At 42.5% G+C, this 27,994-nt stretch overlaps 1 protein-coding gene across 4 annotated transcripts in view; it reads left to right on the top strand.

Annotated features, from left to right (window-relative positions):
• The window catches only part of LOC117742325 (protein turtle homolog B-like), a 105,390-nt gene that overhangs the window by 46,823 nt on the left and 30,573 nt on the right, over positions 1 to 27,994 (top strand). For 3 of the 4 annotated variants that reach the window (XM_034549508.1, XM_034549512.1, XM_034549510.1), the window contains exons 4-12: positions 2,341 to 2,492; positions 5,118 to 5,235; positions 13,135 to 13,276; positions 18,823 to 18,968; positions 23,847 to 23,989; positions 24,173 to 24,313; positions 24,401 to 24,517; positions 24,962 to 25,112; positions 27,227 to 27,350. In XM_034549508.1, the coding sequence (XP_034405399.1) occupies positions 2,341 to 2,492; positions 5,118 to 5,235; positions 13,135 to 13,276; positions 18,823 to 18,968; positions 23,847 to 23,989; positions 24,173 to 24,313; positions 24,401 to 24,517; positions 24,962 to 25,112; positions 27,227 to 27,350 (1,234 nt within the window). The remainder of the gene's footprint in view (positions 1 to 2,340; positions 2,493 to 5,117; positions 5,236 to 13,134; positions 13,277 to 18,822; positions 18,969 to 23,846; positions 23,990 to 24,172; positions 24,314 to 24,400; positions 24,518 to 24,961; positions 25,113 to 27,226; positions 27,351 to 27,994) is intronic. The other variant, XM_034549509.1, reaches the window with a different exon arrangement.

Below are 27,994 nucleotides of genomic sequence, written 5' to 3'. Positions count from 1 at the left end.
ACTCGTGGAAGTGTGTAGCCGGGTTTATGGTTGCAGATAGAATGTCATGTTAGCCACTGAGAGGCTCGTGGATTTCACACATAAGCAGATCAGCTTCAGTCCTAAGATGATTAGATTGAGAATATCAAAACAGGAATTATGCATCAAATCACTGACAATGATATCGCCACGTGTGCGCATTGACTGTTCAGATTGAACAGGGCTTAAGACGTGCCAACTGACTTGGCTGATCATCCGTCCTCATAATCTAGAAGGTCTCTGAGCTAAAGAGGATTCTGAAAAATTGTTTTACAAAATGCAGCATGCCTGGCACATCACTGAAGAAGCACAGTTGATTACAGTAGAAAAGCCCGGATAGACGAGGAGATTTCTTTTTTCGTTGCAGTTTATCTAGCTAAAATGGGTTATTGGATATTAAGAGGTACTCATTTCTCAACATTCACTATACTGGATGTGTTCAATGTATGCAAAGAAAATGAAGTCTGATTATGAATGGATAATTTCGGACAAAAACGTTTTCAACTCTAAATACAAAGAACTCGAGGAAGAAGTTCTCCTTTTTTTTTAAAGATGTGGATTCAAACATGAAGGCTTTTCGTATAAATGAGTACAAGTCATTCGGGTTCATTCCTTGGCTCGCCCCACAAACATTCCATTGCTCCCTGGTATCCATTGCCTCATATTTCTCAGCTGATACAAATCTAAAATTGTGAACCCTGAGATTATGCAACAAGATAGCAAAGGCAAAGGTTTCCGCTCATGCATTATGAAGTGGTCTCTCGGCCACCTGTTAGATCGGCCAGTCTCCTGCTATTATGAACACGTGGCTTCTTGACTTCGGCTGCCAATTAAGAACATACCTTTAAAGACTTAAAGGTCTCCTATTAGAAATGAACTTCTCCCCATCATTATTTAGTTTTTACAGTTTAAAATTAAAATGTCTTCTTTAAGTGACAAACTCTTTTTTCATTAGACATTGCAAATGTGTCAGATAACCTGTGAAAAGGATGATATCCCAGAGTCGCATTAGATCATATTAAATACCATGGTCTGAAACGTCATATGAGCAAAGAATTATATCGGATATTGATATATATCGATGTAGGTAAAATATCACATTCTCTACGAGTCAGGAAGGCTGTTTGTGGCTACCATTACAAATCAATCACCGCCCCAAAAATCATTTCAACCTGTCTGAAGTCAGTGTAAACATCTAAAATTCTAAATGTTTTCCTATTCATTTTTTAAAGGAATTTATCGTGTTTTCTTTCTCTCATAAAAATACACAATTCAAATTATAATATTTATGGATTAAAAACAAATCTTGTCATTAGTAGTTTTAATGATGTATCTGCTTAGAGCTAGTGTGAGGAAGTTATGTGAAAAAATCTGGATTTATTCACGTTTCTCACCAACACATTTTTTTACATTTTACGAGATTATATCTGAACACATCATGATAACGTTATAATGTACCTTCACCAAATTTCTAATTTTCACTGAGCAGAGCCTGAACGCATCATAAAGTAACCGGACGGAACCTTCGTTCGTTAGCAGTGCTGCTAACGTTACTAGCTCTCCTTCCAATTTAAACACGGCTTAGATGTTTACATTAGAGCATGGTCAGAGATCGGCAACTAGAAAAGCATGAATGCCGATATCCTGATCACATATTTGACTGATTTTTGGCGAATAACAAACGTCAGTAAAACCTCAAACTCAAACTGTGGTGGGTAACGTTAAACTGTGTCATTAATCCATGGATCATAACGGATCGACAGTGGTTAGTGGTCCACTATTTATTACTATTAGTCATGAAGATTATGTAATAAAAACCTGTTATTGGAGTCAGATTTTTTTCACGCACATTGCCATGCTTGCTAAGAGCTGCTAAGAGAGCCTCTTAGCAGCTATCATCACCTCCCAGTGAGTGTTACAAGTAAAAAGGTCCTAAGCACATTATGTAATGTGTTTTAATACAGCAACAGGTATCTACTTGTGCCGTATGTCTTCATCTGTGGTGCTTTGCCCATTGCTTGAGGATGCCCTGCTGTGCAGTGGGGTTGCAACGAGCACAATAAACGAGAGTGCAAGAAAGTCCCAGAATGTTTTGAATTCATCAGACGACTGCAGCGTTGTCTCTCATAGTGTGAACGTAGTGCAAGAGTTGTCATTGTCTGATGAATGTTTAATGATGCCAACAGTGTGCAACAGTTTATATAAATGAAGAAGTCTACAGAAGGGAGTCTGTAACTTGTCTTCTACCCAAGCTTTAGCCTTTAGAAACATGTTTAACCCGTCCTTGTTTGTTCTTTTTCTTCCTGTCCTCTGACTCCTCAGCTCCCCCCACGTTCACGGATACACCACCTCAGTATGTAGAGGCCAAGGAGGGGGGCAGCATCACTTTGACCTGCACGGCCTTCGGCAACCCCAAGCCCTCGGTCAGCTGGCTGCGGGAAGGCAGCCTCGTGGTCAGCAGTGCCAAGTATAAGGTATTTAACCCCACACTGCCTTTATGTCTCTGATCAAGGGTGCGTGCAGACTGACAATGGTGCTTCATGGGCAAAAAGACGCAGGGTCCTTCACGCATCTGGTGTACAAACAATCTTGTTGCATGCTTGGTTCACTGAGTGGTCACCTGGATTATGTGTACATTTCTTTCTCCCGGGCACTCTCAAGCTGGCTGTGTCCAACCTCCCATGACCTTCACCTCCCAGCAGAATTAAAGAGCCAGTGAACATTCTTGGTCTCTCTCCCAGGGTTTTAGAATGGATGCTTCGTCAGGGGACCTTTGCATCTTGATAGCTGGGCATCAGGCTTTGAACTAGAGCTTTGGTTCTCTGCCCAAACCCAATTGGGCCTTAACCGACCTGCAGGGTTTGAGCCAGGCCACGCTGTAAGTTTTAAAAATTCCCCCGCGCTTGAAATGAGTCATCATCAGTCTCCAGAAATGTTATAAAATCTCCAGTTTAGGGCTGAACCGAACAGTTGGAATCTTCATTCTTAACATTGACATTCAAATCTAAATCTACATTTGAAAGCTGCTGCCGTGGTTCTGGCTCGGGTTGGACAGAAACTATGCGGACTCATGGCATTCTGCTGAGTTACGAGCGTAGCTTAAATTACATAACAAGCATACTTGTATGAAGCCAGACTTTGATGCTTTATTCTAGCACTAACCGGGTAGCTGTTTGCCTCAATTTAACCAACACAGTTTCACAACGCTAACCACCTGTTGCAACCTTAACCGCAACCGATTAATAACATTTACCTTGCTTGGCATCAATGTGGAAGTGCCTTAAAACTTGCATTCTTTCTAATGGCCAGCAGGGGGTGACTCCTAAACAAGAAGTCAGATTGTATAGAAGTCTAAAACTATTTCCCTACTTCTCACTTGGTTTATAATTCATATGATTTAAATCAATATCACACATCTTTACACCATACGACACCCTCTGATAATGAGAAATTGGTAGAAAACTTTGGGAGAGCAACAGAGGAGGGATCACATCACCATGGGCTAGTGGATCCGCGGATCGAATCACCGATCCTCTGATCGAAGGACGACCCTTCTCACCACTGAGCCACAGCGCCACAAAATTACGATATGGAAAATCGGGATGACCACATGTAGATTGCAAACGTATGAAGAATATGGATCTGGGAGGAAGTCAAGCAACTTCCAGGAGCCGCCTTGACCCGTCTGCACCACGAAGAAGAGGACCTGGAAGAGGACAAAACTCAAGCACCAAATGTCATCAACGCACACAAGGGAGAGACGGAGACAAGAGGAGAGGACGAACCTCCTGGAGAGTTTGTGAATCTATTAACAAGTAGGATCCTTGTGGGACTCTGTAAGAGCAGCAAGTCAGTGAATATGGGGATTTTACTATATTTACTCCCACTACGTGATAGTTTGGTTTTAGCTTTTAGGATCTGTGTTAAAGCTGTATAGTAGGAGCATTGAGTGCTGTGTGTACGAATGGAAATGACTCCCCCACATTAGATGAATTATTTAAACTTTGTTCACAGCAGAGTTATGTATCAGTTGCAGGCAACAGCTTCCCACAAGTAGCTAGACTACACTGTATACTTGCATCGACTGGTGGTCTCACATGGAGATGTGCTCTGTACTGACTGAAGATTTAGGCAACGCTGTACTCTGAATAACCAGTTGGTTCGTCTGCACTCTGATCTCTGTTTGAAGCTGCTGCTTCTTGCTGTCAGATGTTTTGGATTGAAAATGAAGTCCCTTTTGATTTAAGGAGTGTTGTTGAAAAAAAGTTCCTCTAAGCTAAACTGCTCACGCAAAGAAAAGCACAAAATGTCCCCCAAATCACAACCAAGCTGCTTTTATTCACCAAATAGTCTTGACTCTCTCCTGTGAAGCGTAGAGTATGTACTAGTGATGTTCTTGTACTGGTAGTCTTGACTCTCACAGCTCACTTTCCAGCTATATCAGCCATTCTGTTCTCTCTTTTTCTTTGTTTAGGGAGCAGCTTATTATTATATATATTTTATTATAACATAGAATGTTGATCTGATGCATTTCATCACCTTACAATAAATGCTAAAAGCTTTTTTTATCGCCTCTGCGTTTGAAAGATACCTAGTTACCGAATGCTTTGACCTTTATGAATGTATTCCCTGTCATGGTTCCATTTTCCATTTATCATGATGTTTGCATATATTATAAAATGATCTATTGGAAATATCGATGGCCGAAGAGGAAAACCTTCTAAAAATGTACTTTTTCGGGAATACAAAAACAAACTTGTTGTTTTCTTGCAGAATGCTATTAGTTAAGGATACCCAATATATAATAAAAAACACAAAAAGAAAAATATACAATGTGCATATAGGAGGTTCAGGCCACTTTTCCTGGATGATTTTGCGGATAGGAGGTTTTTCACTTTGGCCATGGATATATTCTTTATATATTTATTGGCTTTATTTTTTTAAACTGTGTTTGGACTCAAAACAACATGTGTGGGTGTTTTCTGTAAGTGTAAACACAGAGTGACTCACTGGATAAAAATAACATTATTAGTTTGGAATACCAAGGTTTAAGGCTTAAACAGTTAAGTGTGTGTGCGTGTGCGTGTGCGTGTGTTCAGGTGTCTGATGGGAGTTTGACGGTGCTATCCATCAGCAGGGAGGACCGTGGGGCCTACACGTGTCGAGCCTTCAGCCCCCAGGGAGAGGTCATTCACACCACACGGCTGCTAGTACAAGGTAGGCACATGCGCCCTGAGAATTGTCCAGAGTATTTATACATGTTCTTTTGATGAAGACATCATAAACAGGAATGTTAACAGCAGCAACAAAACCAGGTCTCTGTGAAGACGCGGACTCAACAGTCACCGACCTCCCGCCGCTTCGTTTTATTTCGTCCATCTTATTTTCCTGCGACCGAACATCAGACAGCCAGGAGCATGCTGGGTCGTTAGCTTAGCTTCCATCTCGACTCTCCTCCCTGCGGTAGGTCGCTGGCGTTCGGTCCGAAGGCAGCTGCAGGCCGCTGCACCTCTTTCCGATGTTGAGTGTATTCTGTCATGTGCCACGAGTGCTCCAGTAATAAACACGAAACAACTACAAATTAAGACAAAAAAATGTACGAAATTCATTGGAGCTTACTTAGTTATCACAAACAGTTTTTTTTCTCTCTGAAATGATCAGTCTAACAACACAAGGCATTTTCCAAAGCTGTTACCATAAAATGCAAGGATCAGCCCAGCCTGATGAGCATGGACGAGAGTAAGGCGGCTTCTCCGAGGATGAGTCGAGTATAGTACGCACCACTCCCAATGCAATACACTGTGCAGAATGCACAGCACGATGACAGTTGTGTGCCTTGACTTTACAGAGACCACATCTGCATTTAGGCTCCTACAAGGTTGCATTCAGTTTCATGTATCTGTTTACATGTTGTGCAACATAATGAGACCACTATTAAAGAGAGCAGAGCAGCTAAGGAAAGAGGAAGAGGGAGATAAACGTAAAAGAGAGAGCTTGTATTCGAAAGAGCTGAAGTTTAGAGTTTTTTTTTTTTTTTTTATTATCGAGAAAGATGGAGCAGATATCTGGGTTTAATATTATCTTGCACAGACTACGATAACGTACGCAGCAAGCTACCAGACCTGTGCACCAACAAGGTCTCACAACAGGATCTATATTGATTCAACAGGAACTACGTGAGCCCTCAGACCACAGTTGTTCTTTGTTATCTCCGCCAGGAGAATGAAGCACCACTGCCTGTTGATTCCCCTCTCACCACTCTTAACTCGCCCCCAGCCAGTAGGGGTTGCTAGTGACAACACAGCGGAGTGCAGCGCCGACCCAGGAAGTGATACGATAATTGCGTGCGCCTCAGTGTGTCCACCGATTGTGGGTTGTATTCATTCAAGCAAACATTCCAGCAGTGGTCGTTGCAGACACACCTGATGGAGATCTACAATTAGAAATGTAATATGAGACTTTGTGGGGTTAAAAAAGCAGCTATAGATCCGTCTCGTGCCAAGTTTCCACTGCGTGGTACAGCACGGCTCGACTCGACTAACTTTTGGTACCAGGTCCTCTTCTCTATTTGTTTTCCACTCCGGACAGTACGAGGTTCTCAGCTGATCGTCGTGGCAATGCTGCGCGAAACTGCCGCGACATCCTCTTCAACAGATCACATGACGGATCCTTTCATTGACAACCAAACTGAGGAACGACTGCACTTGGTCAACTGTGCGGCCTCCTGTATGTAGTGTTAGATGTAGGTTTAGAACCGTGGCCATATAAAAATGTCATGTTTGTGTAGGATGCACCATATTGCCATACCATATTATGAACAATTCTCTCCGACCAGTCCACCTGGCAATAGGAGGTGGACCAGCTGACAGAAACACCAACATTGCTGGCCCTTGAGCCACGTCTTTGTGATGACTAAACCTTAAAGTAAACAGTATTAAGTGAAAGCCTGACTTCATCTGAAATGTATTAAAGCTAAATATATCTCTTCCCTGCTGGTGTGGAACAGTCACAACCTCTGTGATATCAGCGCGCTGATCCCTCAAGCGTGCTATCACTTCGGTGCGAAACACAGCCGGCTGAGTTGAATTTAAATAGTGCATGATGCAGCAGTACGTTCAGTAGTGGGACTAGACTGGGACTGCAATTAGTTTGGGGGCGGCTAACAGCTGCATTTTACTGCAGCAACATTTAAGACGAGACGGCTGAACAATTGCATTCACACATCTGAGCAGTTTATTATTCATAGAGGCCCACAGAGTAAAAAGAATCAGAGGATGAGAGCGCTTCACGCCCGCAGCTCAAAGTGAAATGTCAGCTTCCGTAACTATAACAATCTGCTTGTATCCGCCCACGCTTCGCCACCAAATTTTTCACACTTTTAGCAGATTAATCATTCATTGTCGGTCAACATCATGCATGCACACATCGGTGCTCAAAGTCACCTTTTGTTTTTTCTCCCTGCAGAAATTGAAAGTAAAAGCAGTATAAAATGTGTGTCTGCGTGCCCCTTCGATTGGATACGCCTCACCAAAGAGGATAAATGATAAAGCAGAAAACATGGCATTCCAGGTCATCTCATTTCTAGATTGCACAGCTGAGTGGTCATGACCTCATCTGAAGAGGGGGGGGGGGGAATCGAGGCTTGATCTCTCAACCGAAGCATTTTCACTGAGCTTTTCACCACATTGATTCCTATCATTCTTGTGGAAGTTCAACAAAGGAGCAAAAGACCCGCTCGCTTCATAGCAAACGCCAGTTAGACACCAGAAGAAGGACTCAGCGAGGCGGGGCTACGAGACCCGGAGCCGGCTGGCGGCCACATGACGCGCTGCCAGACCAGAGAATGACGCTGAAGGACTTCTACATGTCGAGCCTTCACCGGGGTGTTTGACCTTCACGCTGCAGAATGATGTGTTTCACATCCCTCTGCTGATTGGCCTGTCACAACTATGATTATAGCGACATATCGTAGAGATATATGAACATGACTGCGACCATTTGTACACTATAAACTCATTGTGCGATATATGGACATTGTAAATGTATATATATATATATATATATATATATATATATATATATATATATATATAAAATAAATGTAAAAATATATATATATTGACCTATTGTTTGATATATATAGAAATAACCAATATTTTTAGCTTATCAGACGAACATAACTGTGATAATCTTTACATTATTGAGTTATCGTACTACATATAGATATGACCTTGATCATTATTGACTCATCGTACGATATATAAATATGACCTCGATCCTAAGGATCATATATGACCTCGATCCTAAGGATCATATGAAGCACAAAAAAGACATTTATTTTACAAAAATGGCCAAACAATGTAATCTATATATCCAACATTATTCCAAGTGCCCACAAGTGTGAACAACGTATGGAAGAAAAGGAGGCTTTACGTGCTATATATGTCAAATTTGTTCACATCTGCTCTGAACTGCACTTTTAGTCCAAGTGTGTCCAAGTCCAAGTTTCACAGATTCTTTGACGTGTGACTGTTGGTCTCAGACGAGTCATTCATGGCTTCCTAGTTGCACTGAGAAGCTCAGAATCAACTGCTTTTCACAGGATCGGATTACTTCAAACAGTTTATTAAGAGAATAATGTAGAATAAAAAGTTCTTTGATAAATATCACAATTTTGTTTTTGGTTGCTTTTTCCGATGCATGGAACATGAACAATAATAAACATCCTTGAACATGAACATGTACATGGAACATGATATGTTCAAGGACTCTCGGAAAGATTAAAATCTGACGATTCTATGACCATGTTTTTTACAGCTTCTGGCTGTGATAAACGGTGTAGTTTGCTTTTCATTCCCGCCGACGGGTTTTAGGGTTCAGAGGCTTAAGGAGACTTACAGCCTGAGGAAAGAAAGCTGCTCTGTGGTATGAATATATATATATATATATATATATATATATATATATATATATATATATATATATATACGTCAGAGAACAGACGCCAAACGGCAAACGTGTTCACAGAGGTCGTGTATTGGCTTTGACGACTGAGCACCAAAGGCGGCGCAGAGCCGGAGCACTTGTCTGACCCCGTCCTGTATAGTTTACTGGGGAGAGACGGATTAATAGAGGCCCTCCTGGAAAGCCACTGAGCAGCAGATCAGCTAAGAGACTACAGTGCCAACAAATCTCCAGCACTCAGCTGGTTCCAAATAGGGCGGGTTGGCACACACACACACACACACACACACACACACGCTACACCAACAACATAGTCATTCAACACAGCTCTAGTCCTGCTTGTCCTGCTAAGGGGCTGGCAGATGGAAATGCTTTGCCTGTTAAAGGATCAGGCCGTGGGCTACAGATCAGTATTAACATATGGGACGAGCAGTTTATAGTTGCAACAGTGGCTAAACACAGCTGTGTGTGTGCATCTGTGTGTGTGTGTGTGTGTGTGTGTGTGTGTGTGTGTGTGTGTGTGTGTGTGTGTGTGTGTTTATGCGCACGTCAGTCATGAGGACAAAGTGGTGAATGTTTATTGTAAACCAGCCTCTCATAGACGTCTTAAAGCTGAACGTATTTATAGCTGACAGTCTGGGTAATATTCACAGACTGGTGTTGAGGGGTCTCCCATCAGGGGAATACGGGAGAGGCTCCGACAAGATACTGCTCTGTGTCTACATCCTGCCAGTCGTCCTAATTGGAGGAGAAAGCTTTATAAGAAAATTCTGCGTTGGCTTGAGATCATTGATGATTGCCATGAAATATTTTTTGTATCTATACAATAATATTTTTTCCACCAACTATTTTAAACTGATAAAGAAATGATTGAATGTTGGCCTGAGATGTCCTTGCTGTGCTCTATGGAGTTAACATTTGTTCTCATAACAGTTGAATTGCATCAATTTGCAAAAGTCCAAAGATACATTACAGAAAATCAGCCAGATTTAATATCTTGAAATACACACCTATTGCAATATAGATTTTTTTGGTTTAAAGGAATATTTGGGGCATTTTACGGAATGCCTTTATTATTATCAAGTCAATAGAGTTGACAGGAAATGAAAGGACAGGATATGAGATGCCACAAAGGTCCTTGACCTGACCTGAAACAGGAAAGTCGTGGTTTGTGGTCAGTAGGGCTGAGGGTCGGTACTCAATACCTTTAAGGTATCGGCCAAAATAATGCAGTACCAAGAAGTATTGAAACTTCTCCAAGGCAAACGATACCTGGAATCGATCCTTTTTGTACCCAGATCTAGGGGAAAACAAGTTTGTATGGCTCTGCTCGCAGCCAATCAAGGCAAGTGTTGTTCAATTTAATGATGTTTGATTGGCTGCAGCCAGTGTATAGTCAAGAGCGCCGTATTTACGGAATTGGCAGTCCAGGGTGCCGTGATGCCGCCAACTCGTTCAAAGGTATGGCTCTGCACACGCCTGTGGTGTCCGAGAATAAATGTGGTGGCGTTGGCATCTAGTCACTCCATAGGGGGCTCTGGTAGCAGCAAGGACCTGTCAATCACAGTAAGCCCCACTCAAGACCATCATTTACCAAATGAACATCATGCTGTATTGAAGAAGACTTAGAGAAGACTAGAGATTGAGAACATAAACTCATGTTTACAATGTTTACTGAGGGAATAAATCAAGAGAGAAGTAGTCATTTTCTCATAGACTTCTATACAACCAGAGGAGAATGTAAGTTTTAAGACAGCACTTAATTTGGCAGTGATTCAAGACAACTTTTGGCATTAATCACAAACCAATTTCCAGTGTCCCAGACATTAGTTTTGTAGAGATGTTCCCCATCTCATCATCACGGCATGGCAATTTACTGAGAGCACAATGTGGCAAATTCTCACACTCCAACAGCGGCCTCTTGGTCTTTATAGAAGTCCCTGTTCAGAGTAACCTCCTCCCCGTTCACCCAGTCTAACACCACCCACTGTAGGGTCATCTGTTACTGTCACTTCCCCGGGACCCCCTCCCAGCCAAGAGATGTGCCGCTCCGTTTTAGTATCAAACGTATTGTCAGGCCAATTTCTCTTTGTCACTGTCACGCCATCACTCTGATGTCATTGCCAGCTTGGCAGTTTTCATATTTTTTCTCTTTTCAGATGTCTGACCAGTAGACTGTCAAACAGGCAGCCAGCCAACAACTGTACCTGCTCACAAACAGGTGGCATTCATCGAGCTGAAACCAGCGATTTATGTCAGATGTGTCCGAGAGTTTCGATAGTTGGTCACTTCAGCTCGAGCTAAAAGTCATTCCTCCGGTGTATTTGGCAGTTACCAAACAGAAGTGTCTCAAAATTTCATCTGGATGTCATCCGAATATGAGACACTTGAAATGAAATGAAGTGTAAATGGAATCTAGGTAAATCTGGCTTGGAAAAAACGTAGAACTAAGCCTCACAAACAAGCAAGAGAGGTTTTGGATAAGAATATTAAAATACCGTTGCCAAAGGCCAAATTAAATAGAACATAAAAACACTCTTTCAGCAGTTGCTAAACGTCAGTATTTTCTTTCCTTCTTTCACGTCTTTCCTGTCTTAGCTTTTCTTCACTGACTGCAGGTTCAGCTGCTCCCGGAGCAGCCAGGTTTAGAGCCTTGAACCCGGCGAGCACCGCAGCCGTTTCATCAACCTCTTCATCAACCTCTTCATCACCAGTTCCCTCCTCAGCCTGTGGGTTTAGGCTCTGGTGGCACTACTTCACCCTTTTGACCCTCGCCAATCGTCTTTTGAGCGCGAGCTATCGAGTCTCTTCATCCTTCTTTTTTTCGACTCATCCAGGCCAGTTGAAGTGATCTGGTACTTTATTGATACCTGGTCCCTCTCCCATCTCCCCAGCTGTTGACATTTGACCTCGTAATTGGACTTTTTAAGGTTATGCCACTTTTCCTGTTACGTAGAACATTTGCATTCAAATGAGATCTTTCATACAAAACGGCTCAGTCTACCTGAGCAGTACCTCTGTGTAGAATGACCTATATTTGGGTGGCACGGCCATGTACGCTCACACTAAAGTGGGGTTCTCATAGAAACCCAAACCAGTGTGTGGTAAGGAGCGGTAAATAGACGAAGGTAGACTATGCTGGCCAAACTCAGCTTGCATATGGACGTATTATGTTGGGAAACGACTGAAAAATTATGTGCCAGAGGGTAAATATATATCCATGCGTGCAAGGACGATGATCCATCTGGCACAGCAAGGATCACTCAATAGATTCTCATAATCCTTTATTGAGTGCAGAATAAGTATGTGATATGGCTCTAAAGATCTGCCACAGAGTGGATGCACCGGTGTTAATCCCTGTGTGTCTTCACAGCATGTGCACATGGTCATAAATACCCCACGACGACCCTCGCCAGCTGTTAACTAATTACCGTGTTGTGTCTGCAGTGGGAAGTTCCCAGCGAGAGAAGTGGTATCCGTGTCACGTCCCCGTGGATGGCGCACATTCAGGATTATTTTTCCTGAATGTGCGGCATATGTCTCATGTTTTAACACCAAGAACACATTGTTTCGTTGTGCTTGAGAATTTTGAAATGTAACCAGATTAAAGATTGAATATTTTATATTGTAGTAGTTAGAATAAATTTAAAGCAATTATCTCCATCGCATATCCCAAGAGCCCTTCATCTAAACTATTTCACTCCCTGCGGATGTCGTTGAAGTTGGTGCCGTTTGGACTTGCTACACGTTCAATATTAATACACTTTTAATAACCAAGTGATGCCGCATTCCCTGCTTTATGGTCTATTTGACTCTAAATGGAGCATCATTTACGAAATGAACATCATGCTGTATTGAAGAAGTAGAACTAGAGATTGAGACCAGAAACTCATGTTTACTGAGGGAATAAACCAAGAAGAAGTAGAGTCATTTTCTCATAGACTTCTATACAACCAGAGGAGTTGCCCCTGGTGGTCTGTAGAGAGAATGCACATTTTAAGACACTTCCACATCGGCTTCACTCGGCATAACCAGAGGTTGCCGCCCGTTTGTACTTCACTGATATGGCGCTGAGCCTATTTTAGCCTCATCGTAACCAAGAAATCTACTCAATGTATGTTTATCAAGACTGCTTGTTTGATTTCCCACCAGGCCCTCCGTTCATTGTGTCGCCACCAGAGAACATCACAGTGAACATCTCGCAGGACGCCTTCTTCACCTGCCAGGCGGAGGCCTACCCCCGCAACCTGACCTACACCTGGTTCTGGGAGGAGGACAACGTCTTCTTCAAGAAGTAAAGTTATGATCGGTCTCCTTATTGTCTTCCATATCACCCGTCTGTCCCTACTGTTCACCGCCATCAGGAGTTACAATGGTTGTTTTGTGGCTTGAAAGAGGAATTATATAATTTTCATTTCATTTTTAAAAAACACAACCAAATGCCTTTTTAAATGGATCAGGCAAACAGTGGGCAGACAGAAATATGCCCTCTGGGATTAGCAGTTATTTAGCTGACTAGAGATGCATTTCCTTTAGGAGTCACTCTTCACGTACTGTTAAATGTGGCTCTGATGTCTAAAGGCCTTTACAGACTGGCGCACTTAAGTATATTTTGTGGCCTGATGTTTTTGTCGTGAGTACTTTCCCACAGAACACAAATAGCCCAAATGCAACGTGATCTTTTTTTTCTGGTGATTTTCTGAGCTTTCACACTTCTAATAAAGGGATCAACCAATCACATTAACCGGAACAGAGAAATTCAATACGTACACTATAGTGTAAAACAACACTGGAAGCTCCGAACCAAGAAGGCAAACATTGAGAGCTCCTTTCAACCTTGACAAGGGCAGCGCAGACCAGATCAGCTCCTTCTGTTCTTGCTTTTCAAAATAAAAGCCCTGAACATAGGGAACTCAAATTCACTCAGAACATTTCGCTGAGCGGAAACTCAATAAAGTAGCTTACAGAAGCCGTGTCGTTTACATGTCATATCCCCGGTGTGTAAAGTCCTTAAATGAGCCACTTTTATTTCAAATGCCCGCAGACTAACATTTCTGTAAAACTTTAAATCAGAATAACGTAAAAGTTGCAGCACAAGGTTAAATAAGTACATCGAGAGCTTAAGGTCTTGTTGGAAACTTTAAACACAGCCAATGAGTAGATTTAGGTACGGTATTAGTCCGTTAAAACATCTTCCCCTCATGGTGCGGGGCTGTGGCGGAATGTAACTAAATTACAGTACTTCTGTACAATTTTGCAGTACTTGTAGTTTACTTCGGTATTTCCATTATAATGCTACTTTATACTACTTAGATCGAGTTTATCATGAAAAGAGAGTGTTTCATCATCCTGTGCGATGGATCTCTAGAAATGTCCGTCAGTTGGCACATCATCCTCCGTTGCCACGAGCGATGATGACATTTCTAGCGCTAATGCGTGGAAGTTGTTCAGACACACACAATGCACTTGTCCATTCCGCTCACCCATACAGCACCCCGCAGCCACCAAAGCTCCCAGTAAAGTTTGGTTTGTGATGCACATTCACAATGCATCATATTGCATCAACGTCTGCTTCAATGCACTGTTTCTTTAAGGAGACGGAGCAGACGGGGATGAACCCAGCTCTCATGCGTAAGTGTAAAATAGCCGAACAAAGGGGGCAACGTTTCTCTTTTTTTACCGGTTTCACGCCTGCTAAAACATTATTTAATTATGGCAAAATAGCAAATAGAAGAAGAGAATACTTTAACAGATCGTTTCCACTTTGAAAATATTAAAAATAAGGACATGAGGGTAAAATCAGCCCTCATATCTTAACTTTATTTCTACAGCTGCAGAGGTCAAAACATCACAGTGGAAATTACGTTAAGATCTATTTTGATCGTTCAGCAAATACCGACTAAATGAATGGCAGACTGAGGCATTTCACGTTACCTGAAGGCGAAACGGTCGCTGCACTGCAGCAGGTCACAAACTCTTCACGGTTCTGGTGGCTGAGAAAATGCAACCATTTTTGCAACTTCAACATGATGCAGTGTAGATAAATACTTGAGCAGGGACTTGATCCCTCCTTGGCCCGTGAGCACTATGGCAGTAGTTTGGTTGCCATTGTACATCCGCACTCGGTCAGTGTTATTAACAACCGATGTCGCTCACTTCACACATGTTTCTCCAGCTGAATACCAACTTTGCAGATGTCCGAAGTGTCATAAATAACAGGGGAAAGAAAATAGCGGTACACTTTAGCATTGCAATATTGTGTTTTGTGATACCGCATTGATTTTTAATGAATACTTTACATGCAAAGATTTGTGGCAGATGGTGGCCTTTTTCTCAGATTGTATGCATATGGTGATGTGTTCTTTATACTACAGTATACAGTTTTCCTAAAATTAGTTAAAAAAAAAAAAATGCTTATTACGGTATCGCAATATACCATTATATATTTACTCATAGCCGTTGTATCACGATACGTATGGTATAGCCAGATTCTTGCCAATATCTAACGCTGGAGCTAAACAAACCAGATTCCTGGGAACCAGGTTCCAAAATGTAACACATGTATACACTGATTTGAGGGAAGGCTGCTACACACATTTTCTTGCCCTTTTGTGATCATGCGCCAGTGTCTGTAAAGTTCTGGTTTTCATGTAAATTATATTCTGCACACAGCTTGATTCATGGTCCACAGCAGGAGCTGTAAGTCTACTGGCTACAAAGGTAGCTGTAAAACACAGACTGTAAATGCATTCAGCGTGTTTGTTATTACTCCATGGCACACACTCTTTACAATAAATATATATATTCCATTGTTAGGTTGAAGAATTTATTGATACCGATTCCAATGATCATTTTGCTGGATGCAGAGATTTCAGACTTTTAAAATCCCTCTAATCCACCCAGCTTGTAGGCTTTATGTTGGAGCTGAAGAAGCGGATCACAGAGATTTTGGTTCATGCTTCACTCATCGTCACACACAGCAGCACACTTATACTCCAAAAATCACATTTTTCAAGGTGCTCGACTATTGAGAGACCTGGGGTGTGTGTGTGTGTGTGTGTGTGTGTGTGTGTGTGTGTGTGTGTGTGCGTGCGCGTGTGCTATACTAAAGTCACAGTCATTTGTCTGGAACTACTTCTGTGAAAAGTATTAATTTAAATATGGTTAGAATGTTATTTTGGGGGAGTTTTTCCTGATCCGATGTGAGGTCCTGGGACAGGGATATGTGTACAGATTGTAAAGCCCTCTGAGGCAAATTTGTAATTTGTGATATTGGGCTATACAAAATAAACTGAATTGAATTGAATATAATATTGTAAACAAAAACATTTAAATGTGAGTTTGATAAGTCATATGTATTCTTTTTTTTCAATGCAACCGCTAACTGCCATAAACTATCAACAGTACCTTGGCTGAATTTTTAATTTTTTTTATAGAAAACAGTTTGGGAATCGCTGATTTTGAGAAAAGTCATTACATTACATTTAGCTGACGCTTTTATCCAAAGCGACTTACAATAAGTGCATTCAACCATGAGTACAAACTCAGAACAACAACTTTCAATAATGTTAAACTACAAAGTGTAGTAAGAGACATTTAAGTGCTACTAAAGTGCTACCACAGCGCTACCTTTCCTTTTCAAGGTATAGTCGAAAAATATGTGTTTTTAGTTTGCGACTAAAAAAGACTTTCTGCTGTCTTGATGTCAATGGGGAGCTCATTCCACCATTACATTTTAACCAGCTAGCGGGTGGTGTAAGAACATACATAAACACTGGGTTTGACATATACATGTATACATCATTCAAATCACAGGTAGCAGTAAAGGAATTAAGTCATTGAGTAGTGCACTTCCACAAAGGCGGAAGACTTATGAGAGACTAATTGGTCAAAACCGGACAATCAGAAGGGTCATGCTAGGTCATGCTCCCAAAAACCCTGAGCCTACATTTCCCATAATGCACTGTGCTTGTAACCACCCACATCCTTCAAACTCTACACCTCCTGTTTGCAATGCAAGCTTTTTGTAAAAAAATGAAACTGAGATAACTCTGGTGACATCACCATTACATCATCAGGGTTACTTTTTCAGGAGGTACTGAGTTTGAATTGAAATGTATATTTCAAAATAAAGGCTCCATGATTTTTGTTGATAACATGTTAAGTTAAATGATGGGACTTAATACAATCAGTGTAATCCAAAGTTATTTTCTGACTTAACTTTTTCTGACCTAAAAAGAACGCCCATTCATTTATATTTATAATGGAGGTGGAATGAAAGCTCAGAATCAATAACGACTATAACAATTATATAAACAATATATCATAGAAAGAACTTTTAATAATAAAGATAAATCACTATATGCAACCAGAAAATGTTTGAGATCTTTTGACAAGAAGCATACTGTAGGATTTCCCATAATGCAATAAACAGAATCCTCACGTTCTGTAAATGTCCATGTCTTTCAAATTCCACGCTCCCAGTTTGTATTGCAGCTGTCTGCTGTCTCATACATCAGTCCACTGTCAGTCTGATGTTTTACAGAACATGACGCTCGGCCTATAGGAGCTTCTATACTTGTTTCTCTCCATCAGATATGTCTTTTTATTTGGAGTGAGGGAGCTGAGTTTGAGACAAGGCCGGCCCTGAGATTTGGGTCTGCTGACTTTTGACCAGCCACTTGCAGTAGCCAAGGCAACAGATATTTAGCATTAATCCGCTCACTGAATGTCATCTTTCTCCTTTCAAACCTTTGATTTCTGTTGTTGAATGAAGCTTTGAATGTCTGTTGTCAAATGTTATGACTGTTATCACCCTATAACTGTCTGGAAAATATGATTTTGGGTTATTTTGGTTACATAAATGTAATTTATGCTGACCAACAGCCCCATTAATACAGGTGCGTGTCTCGCTGGTGCAAGTGACAGTAGTGTGAACGTTTTGTTTTTAAAAGGCTAAACACACACACACACAGACTTTTAAAATGGAGCTGTTTGAGGAGACATTGCTTTTAAATAGAATGCTTTTATTATGAAGTTATTTTAAATAAAAATCACATTTTTCCTTTTATATATGTTGATTCACGTTACTTTAACTCCATTGCTTGCAAAAAGCTTCATTGTTGAAATGATTCCCAATGATCCGTCATAGCTACACTGCACACTGTGTCATTCCTCACACAATAGCTTGGGAGCTGACTCACACACTGATACGCCTGAAGAATGAGTTACTCAGCACTCAGCTGGAGGAATATGCATCTGATGCGTCTCCCGTCCCCAGGAGATCAGCTGTGCAGTATCAGTGGGGACCGACTGACATCTCATTTATCCATCGCTCTACCTATAGCGGCACTTTCTGCTCATCTTTTCCCTTATTTTCTATTATTTCTTCCCATCGTTTTAGTGGCATAATGCTTATTTGTTTTTTTCTTTTTCCTGTTGACGTTTTTATAATTATATCAAAGGCAAATGATCGTGAGAAGAGTATTACGGTAGAGCAGGGGCTACTGTAGTATTGCCCAGTGACAACGATGTGAGGATCTTGGTGAAAGATGTCTGTCGGTCCCACTGATTTGGGGTTCAGATTCAATTCAATACATTATATATAGCCCAAAATCAAATTTGCCTCAAAAGGCTTTACAATCTGTATAACGTACGACATCCTCTGAACATCCTCCAGTAAATGACCGTCTGATGAATGTAAGATAACTGTTCAAATGTGCGTCTTATTTAGAAATACAACCTATGTTGTCCTGTCTTTTTTTCCCCCTTCTCTACACTGAATTCTTCAAGATGACATGATGTCAGATCTAAATGTGTCCGTGTTCTCCATTTTCACAGTGACCTAAAGCGCAGAGTCAGTATTCTCATTGACGGTTCCCTCATCATTGCCCAAGTCAAGCCGGAGGATGCTGGGAAATACACCTGTGCTCCCAGCAACAGCCTGGGCCAGCCACCCACTGCCTCTGCCTACCTGACAGTGCAATGTGAGTGTCTTTGACTTGAACTCTAGAGTGTGTCCTGCTTCACTGCGAGGGTCCCTCTGTCTTCTCTTTGTCCTTTCTGTGTATTTGGGTGAAAGCCACGGCCACCTCAACTCTGGACTATTAATACCTGAATCCATCCTAATCATGCTGGATGTTCACTGTAGGAACATGGATAACTTAAAGCCCCGGAAAACGTGGCTTCTACCAAATAGGCCACAATCCAAACACATATTTAGGTGTTATTTATTACGGTCTGTTTTTTCAGGGTATGATTTGATCACATTTGACCAAACCAACTTTCATCACATCAGATTGCTTAATGCCGATTCGTGCGAAAATTGTGACATCACTAGGGCTGCCACGTATCTTCTATCGATTCTTCTATCAGCTATTTCAACACATTTATTGAGTAATCTAAACAATTCCACTGAGCAAAAAGTCTAATTTGGCATTTCATTAAAGTTAATTTTATTTTGAGAAACTGAAGGCTACGTCATAAATTCTTAAATAAAACGTTGACATCAACGATTGACAACGAGCACGAGACATCAACTTCTTTTCCTACCGAGCGAGAAATCCCAGAAATAGATGTTTGTGATGTGCGTTCAAACTAGAAGTTCGTGGCTTCATGAAGCATTCCGTCACTCAGAAAGGGAAATATTATATCAGTAAATAATCTGTTTGAAAAGTGATCCCACAATAGAAAATGATTGAGGATCTTTATTGAGCATCATCAGACTTATAAACACTAAACAAGCAGTGACTTAAACAAGATATACCATTCATAATCACTTAATCTTGGTTATTATGTTCTATTCTCAACTATTTTATCATTACAAACAATAATATTTGTATTATTTTGGAAATGCATGTAGATTTAGCATTGTCCACAATAAACATAAAATGCAACTGTGCTCAATATCTTTTGGATAATGATGATGACCAGCAAAAGGTTTGTCATATTTTGTGGACTGATTTTGAACAATAGTTGTATTGAGACTTTCGGTCTCCTTTAATCAACAGGTTATTGTATTTCAGTTAACGTCAAAACGCATTAAAACAAACGATGTAATCTATTCTATTATAAAAGGGAGATGGATCCACACCGTTTCTGTCAGCTGGAAGAACAGGCCCAACTGTCTTCATCAGGCTGACTGATAGGAGACATGTTCTGGGTAAAAATAGCCTTCGAGTGGGCCCCATGAGGAGTATACTGTTTTGTGTTATTTTATGGTTAATAAACTTCACCCCCGCGCCCTATTATGGAGTATAAACATATGCCTGCAGAGGAACAGATTTGTGTGATTTAAACAACTTCCTGTGGAGATTATGCTCAAATAAGCACTCCAAAGGGGGGGGGGGGGGGGAACCCACAGGGTTCCTGTGTAGATTGATACATATGATAATATCAGATATTACAAGAAAAATAATGGTGGCTGAACCAATTTGGCTCATTACTACAGAAGATATATCTAGTAACATTGGCATGTATCCCTCAATCATAGATATACTCTGAATTTGAAAATGCGCCTTGGTTTAAAGGAAGTTTAAACATGCTATCTTTTGAAAATAAAGTAAGCTAAGTACTTATTTAGAATTGATAGACTTGTAATAAAAAATGTATATTCAAAGTTGTTGTCCCATTGTGGGCGACTGACTGTGCACCTCTGTGTCTGTCCACGGCGTATCTCGCATTCTGCTGCAGCAAACTGCATCATATTTTGGGTGGCCAGTTGTGGCTCCATGCTAAAAGACCTCTCGTGGTTACAGCGACTCACACTTATTGAAACATTGTTTATTGTTTGTTTTATACTGCCATTGGCTGCTTTCTGGCTCCTCAGTCACTTCTCATTATCGCTCTCTGTGTGGATTGCCATTTGGACTTCTCTTGATTATGAATATAAGTATATTTGTTCCCAGTGCCTCGTGCAGCCTGCCTCCCATGCCACTGGACTCGTTTACTAAACTTGGCATCAAACATCACATAGTTTGACTCCACAATAAGTGCAGACAGGTCCAATAATAACTGTGTTGCAACATCACAAGGCTCCTGAAGAAGGAAGTAGGACACACTGGAGCATTTAAGACCTGATCTGTTGTTTTCACACTTTCTACATCCATCACGACTAGTTCGACAATATTTAATTGATATATCTATATTTGACCATATTAACAGCTTTAAAGTTTGCCATCATTATCCCGCCCTAGCTTTCTTTTTGTTTTACGGGGAACACGTAACGATGCGGAATCAAGTCACGCTCTGCTAGTCGTGTCATGGAAACTTAAAAAGAATATAGCTCAAGAGTAAATGATGTTTGATGACTAGCTGTCGGGACCCAGTTCTTCTCCATAATTGGACATTTCTGGCCAGCAGCAGCAGGAGTGTCAACCCCAACACTGCTGTAGGGCTGCATGTCCCAAAAAGAAGAAGCGTCCTCTGCACTGTGGAATGGATTTGGACACTCCACCATCTCCAGGCGAGCTCTGCTCCACCTCTCAGCCAACCCCGTCCCAACACCCATTTGCTCTCTTAAATCCACTATTTTTTCATGTTTGCTGTCTGCCTCTCCCTCCTACTCCCGCTCTCGTCTGCCCCCCCCCCCCCCCCCCCCCCCCCCTCTCTTCATGGCTCATTTGTACTCATTTATGTATATGTATTCACATGCACACCGACACATCTCTATCTCCCCCTCCCTTCCCTCTGTCTTCATCATGGGTTGCCGCCTCCTTGTTCTCTCCTCCCACGAAACACTCAGCTCAGTCCGTCACTCACTCGGAGCTCCAGAATCGCGTCAAATGTGTCACTTTGGAAAAGCATCTGTCTCCCGTCGGGAAGCGAGTGCTGACATTTTTTGGCCCCGTCGACCGGTGACCGGCCGCCGGCAGTAGTCACAGCAACAGACATTTTGCATTCCTTCGTTCCCTGCCTGTACATTAGATGGTTAGTGTGTGTGTGTGTGTGTGTGTGTGTGTGCGTGTTTGTGTGTGCACGCGTGCATGTGCGTGTGATGAACAGAGGCGAGCAACACCAGTCGTGAGAGGGGGGTGGGGGGGGGGGGGGGATTACATCATTGCTGTAAGACTAGAGACTTTTCTCCGTCAGACTGCAGACTGCTCTCTCCGTCCTATTCTCTCCTCTTACTCTCATCTTCTTTTCCCTTTCGTTCCTCTCTTTATCTCTTTCTCTTAATCCTCGACATTCGCTCTTGTCCATTTGTTTTATGCCCTTCTCTACCCCCCTCTGCTTCACTTCTGTTTAAATCTCTCACTCTCCCACAGTCCCCCCCCCCCCCCCACCACCCCAAAGCATCTTGCAGCAGGGGAACCGGCGTGTCGTGAGCGATAGCGCCGTCTGAGGGCTATATTTAGAAACTTGGCTGATATTCTTGTCTGTGGTGCCGGTGGCGGCGCTGCTCTGGGCATCTTTGCGTCCGAGCGCTGGCGGTGGTTAGGACTTCAGAGGACAGCGGCTGCAGAACAAAGTTGTTCTGGCGACGGTGCAGACATCCGATCCGTTGCTGTGTCTCAGTCCCTCCATCTCCCCGTGTCACGCCGTCATTCGCTCACTCTCCTCTCCTTTTTTTGGGATGCCGGATGAACGCCTTTTTTTTCCATCGCGTTGACAGCACCTCATCCTCCTCTCTCCTCTCTACCTTACGTCATCCAGTCACATCTCTCTCTCTCTCTCTCTCTCTCTCTCTCTCTCCTGTCCTCTTTCCTACGCTGGGGCTCAGCCTTGCTTGTCCGCCAATAGCGCTCTCCTCCTTCTCCTCTCCTCCTCCTCCTCCTCCTCCTCCTCCTCCTCCTCCTCCTCCTCCTTATCACCCACTGCCTACTTTGAAGCTATCCTCCTCGACCTCATTTAGGAGCCACGCTGTTCTCTCCCCTCTTCAGAATTAATTTAGGATTTAGAGGGAGAAGCTTTTTTTCTTTTCTTTTCTTTACCCCTCCTTTCCTTCTCATAGCCCCTTTCCTCTGCCAGATGGACTCCCTTTTCTTTATGGCGTGTGCCCGTCTTCGCCCAAAGGGTCTTTAGCTGGACCATATCGAATCCCGATTTTTTCACACTTAATTAAAGTACAGGCGGGGAAACGTGGATGAATGGCCATTAATGTGGAGCAAATAAAGTAATAAAACGCTGAAATGATTGGACTGATTGAGGTGAGGCTGGTCAGGTGTGATGTAATGCCATTTTTATAAACTGTCTATAACCGAACAATAATTGCACTTCGTCTATTCAGTAACACATTTATGTCAAAGACCGTAATGGAGACACATTCACTTCGGACACACACTTTGGTCATATTTACTGTCATACTACTTTGTAGACATAGCATTTAATAATGAATAGCACACCTGGGGAAACACGGTTCGACATTAAGACCTATTTGAGTTTGAACACAGCGTTTAGGTTGAAGAAGTGCGGCAGTAATGCATTTTCCACGGTCTCCTATGCCGTTGTCATTTGGTAACTTGAGGTGGTTGGTGATCTTCTTCAAAAACATTGTTTATATTTGTGTTGAAATTCTTATCACTTCCTGACGGCAATGAATGAATCAAATGCTTTGACGAAAAAAAGGATTACAAAAATAAAATCTGGTGTCCGTTTCCGTCCCGGGACCTGATCACATTCTCAGTTTTAACAGTTATTTTAGGTCAGTTCAGCACTTGTTTGCATACTGTAATGTATCAACAATGATAATTTAGATGATGACTCTATTTCTCTTGAATCCTAGAAACAGTGAGACATGTTATTTGTACTTTCTATTGACAGTATAATTAAAATGGGGTCTAGCTGATTTCTCAATCTTTCCTACGTGGCACCGGGTTTCCCTCTTTTCACAAAGGCATGTTTTCCCTCTCCTGTTTTTTCACCAGATCCTGCCCGTGTGGTAAACATGCCATCCGTCATCTACGTGGCCATCGGTCTGCCCGGCTTCATCCGCTGTCCCGTAGATGCCAACCCCCCCGTAACTCTGGTTAAGTGGAAGAAAGATGGCCTCCCTCTCCGGGTCGATAAGGTGAGCCGGTGCAACTCGGGGTTCTGCTCACTTTACTCGGCCTCGAACAAGTGCAGGATTCCATTTTTCACTTCAAACCATTTTGATTTCAGTGTCCTTCTCCGTCTCTTATTTTAAGTTATCGTGGGCCTTTAACAAAACATGACTTTCCTTGCACACGGCCAATGACTTCTGCATCCACAGTACCCTGGTTGGAGCCAAATGGAGGATGGGAGCATCCGGGTGGCGGAGGTGACGGAGGACTCTCTCGGCACCTATACCTGCATGCCTTACAACGCCCTGGGTTCCATGGGATGGTCCCCTCCCGCTCCCCTGGTGCTAAAGGTACGCCCACAGTCCCATAGCCAGTGCATTTAAATGCATCCAGAAGGCATCGCAACTCATCCGTTTTTTACTTACCTGCTTTGGCAGGACCCTCCCAAATTCTCAGTGGTTCCTGGAGGGGAGTACAGGCAGGAGGCTGGGAGAGAACTGGTCATCCCCTGTGAGGCGGATGGAGACCCCTTCCCCAACATCACATGGAGGAAGGTAAGACACCCTCCGAACTCCCAACCTGCCTATGTGTAAACGGGTTCTCTATCGAGAAATCTACACGTCTGAAACCTGCGCCTGGAATAAATTACCCGATTGTAATCACTCAACCTACTGTATGTCGTAGCATTTTTAATCAAATTTGAATGACGTCTATAAAATATGCAATCAAGGGAACACTGTTTGCTTGATTATGAGGCATGTTAAATCTCGCTCACTGACTACTGTGTGGTTACCTATTGTTTTTGCCTCCCACTGGTGAAATTCACCATTCTGTGTAATTTGATACTTTAGTTAGATAATGAAATCAATGTTATTGATGTAGGTGTACAATTGTGGAATGACATCTCAAACGTGTTTTCTCTCTCTCTCTCTCTCTCTCTCTCTCCCCCCCCCCCCCCTCCCCCCTCTCTGTGTTTTCTTGGCTGGGTTGGACTGCAGGTAGGGAAGCCCAGCAAAAGCAAGCACAATGTTCTGCCCCGAGGCAGCTTACAGTTCAAGTCACTTACAAAGGAGGACCACGGGGAATGGGAGTGTGTCGCCACCAACGTTGCCACGAGCATCACTGCCAGCACGCACGTCCAAGTCATAGGTACCCCGAACTGTACACAACTTCACACAAACACTCATTTAGTGTACAAACCTACGTATATTACTTCAGAATCTCTGCAGTCGTGTTCCCCGTAGTTAGTCTACGGGCTGCAGTTTTGAAGCCTTGATTTCAGTTGCCGCCATCTTGGTTTTTGTCCGTCGCCATCTTGTTTATGTGCAACCAGAAGTGACACAAGGGGGTGGAGCTAAGTACATTGTAAGTACAACTGATTGTTGAATACAACATTTGTAGACCAAAATGTTACCATAACGTTCATGTAGTGAAAACACACCATGCAAGACTAAAACACGGACAACTCCCAGACCAGACTACAATAACAATCACCTTGTAGCCCCGTCCTAAAGAATACTCCGCTTTACAGTTTATTTGACTCTAATAGGAACATCATTTACTACTGTTTAACAAAAGCAAGAACAAGGCTCCGACCTACTTCAGTAGTTACAGTCGCTAAGCTTAGATTGGACAATCGCTGTTTAGGGGGAGGCGTTTCTAAAACATTTGATACAGGTCAGCACAAAAGTGAGTTGGCTTTGAGGGTCACTCTTGGCTCATGCTGTCTTCTTGAGAGAACTATTGAGCTGAGTCTGTCAGACTCTCATCTTGTCACCTCGTTGACCCTTCCTCCTCTGAAGAGCCCAATCAAGAGCACGGGAGGCACGGTCATAGAGGAAGTATTAGAACAAGGCCAAAGTTTCTGAATCGCCTGCTATGAGTGGCGAGGGTAGAATAATATCACCTTGGATGGCTTGTGGCCTGAATATGCCACTAGAGGCCAATATCATGGATGATGGTTGTGCAGTGGTGAATAATCCCAGTTAGAACACAGATGGGGAGGCCGGTCAGTTATGAATATATGCAGGCTATGCTAGTAGCGGATAATGCAGCCCCACAAACCTCCCTCCCGAACACCTGTAAACACACTTTGTATTTATACCAAGGGTGAGCTGAGAAGATCGGTGCCACTCTCATGTAGAAGCAGGTCAAAGCTAACGGATTTATACCTGCCAGCGGCTCCAACTTTTTAATTAATTTCATACTCGCTGCACGTTGTGAGGTGGTTGGTGCCATACATCCCGTTGGGCTCGGTGACTTCCTCAAGCCTTGTCGTCTCTGTGTGGTTGCCAGGCAACCAGCGGAAACCCCTGAGAGTCACTCACGCAACACCCACAACCCATTAAATAAGGGAGAAGTAGAGGTGCTGGGAGGTGTATGTTAGAACTTATGGATGTAACCAATATTCTCATTTTACTCTTGAAAAGAAAGTGAACAGGCACATTTCACCAACAGTTCCTTGAACGGGTGTCTGCATGCTTCGCTGGGGGCACAATGAACTGTGTAATAATCCCACCAGGTAGTGCACACCAATGGTGCAGCAGTGGTTGCATGCAAAGCATTTGGTTCTGCAGGTGAGGGTGAGGAGGGGTTTGTTGATTGTGTTCACCAGAAGCTGCTCGGTGGTGGATACTTCAAGTCTCCTTGTTTGGAACAGACTTTGTTATTCAGTGATAATTATTACATTTGACCTTTTCTTTTACTTTTTGGAGTACTGGCCAAGCATAAAAGTTTAGCATTGAAGGAACATATAACATCAACCACTAAACCACCAGGAGAACACACTGTAAATGATTTTTGCCCCAGAATTTGTTTTTAATTCCTTTAATATTACAATGTGTCTTTATAATGTTATTATAAATATTTGACCTCCTCTGTCCTCTTAATGTGCTGTGTGGATGAGATCAAATCAGAGCTCCTGATTGGTTTCCTCTTGCTCCAGAACAGACATGAGCAGAAATGCACATTGAGAATTCTGCATGAAGAAATGATTAATACACTCTTACCTACATTATTTACATTTGACAAACAAAAACCTATTTTGGACTGGACTGTTTTTGAAGAACACATTATTCACGCAAAAAACACATTTTTTTATTTTTCACAGTTGGGTTGTTACATTGGCTGGCTGCTTTAAAACACATTACCTGGTCCAGCTCGCAGTAAATCCATTTGACATTCCAAATGAATGTAGTGTATCACAGCGAGGCTACTCAGTGACTAATGTGGCCTTTTAACAGCCCCTCTCTCCCTCCCTGCAGGCACAAGCCCCCACGCCCCCACCAGCATCCACGTGGCGGCATCCTCCACCTGGGCCAATGTGTCCTGGGAGGTGGGCTACGACGGAGGCTTCCAGCAGACATTCTCAGTCTGGTATGGCCATGTGTGAGTCATCCCAGCATGCTTTGCTTCCTGCTTAAATTTCCTCTTCCGGTACTCCCTTATGTCTGAAAGCGTCTTTTTCAAGGGTTGTGTTCAGAAGAGTTGTGAGAACATAGAGGTGGAAATACACGGGGGATCCAGATGTGTGAGTGAGTCCCTCAGCTCTGATCTTGATGATTTCCTGCAAGAACAGCTTAAAAAACGGCTGCAACTAAACTGAACATGACCCAAAATTCTCTGTCCTGCTGCTGCTGCCGCTGCCGCTGCTTTGCTGCTGCTTGAAACGTTGAATCGTTTCATTTACTTAATGAGATTTTAACAATGACAGTAAGTACAGGGCTTGCTTCAAATGAGGAGAGTGGACACAAACCTAATGTCATTTAAAGGTCCATAGGATTTGTCATTGCTCCACTAGAGTGTTGACTCAGTTGAAGATGTAGCAACGAATGCGGTTATTGGCATGCATTCAATATATATTTAAGACATGTAATTGTGATAGCAGTAACTGCTGCCAGTAATATGTGCTGCAGACTGTGTGAACATGGTTAGTTGGTTGTGGAACTCAATGTCTTCTCTGAACCTTATCTGGGACCTGCTAGAGACACATTGCTTGACAGCATTGATTCCAGTTGAGTTTCAGCACAAAC

Source organism: Cyclopterus lumpus, chromosome 14 (assembly GCF_009769545.1).
Source record: "Cyclopterus lumpus isolate fCycLum1 chromosome 14, fCycLum1.pri, whole genome shotgun sequence".
In the NCBI taxonomy this organism is placed as follows: Eukaryota; Metazoa; Chordata; class Actinopteri; order Perciformes; family Cyclopteridae; genus Cyclopterus; species Cyclopterus lumpus.
This window is presented reverse-complemented; position numbering and strand designations above follow the sequence as displayed.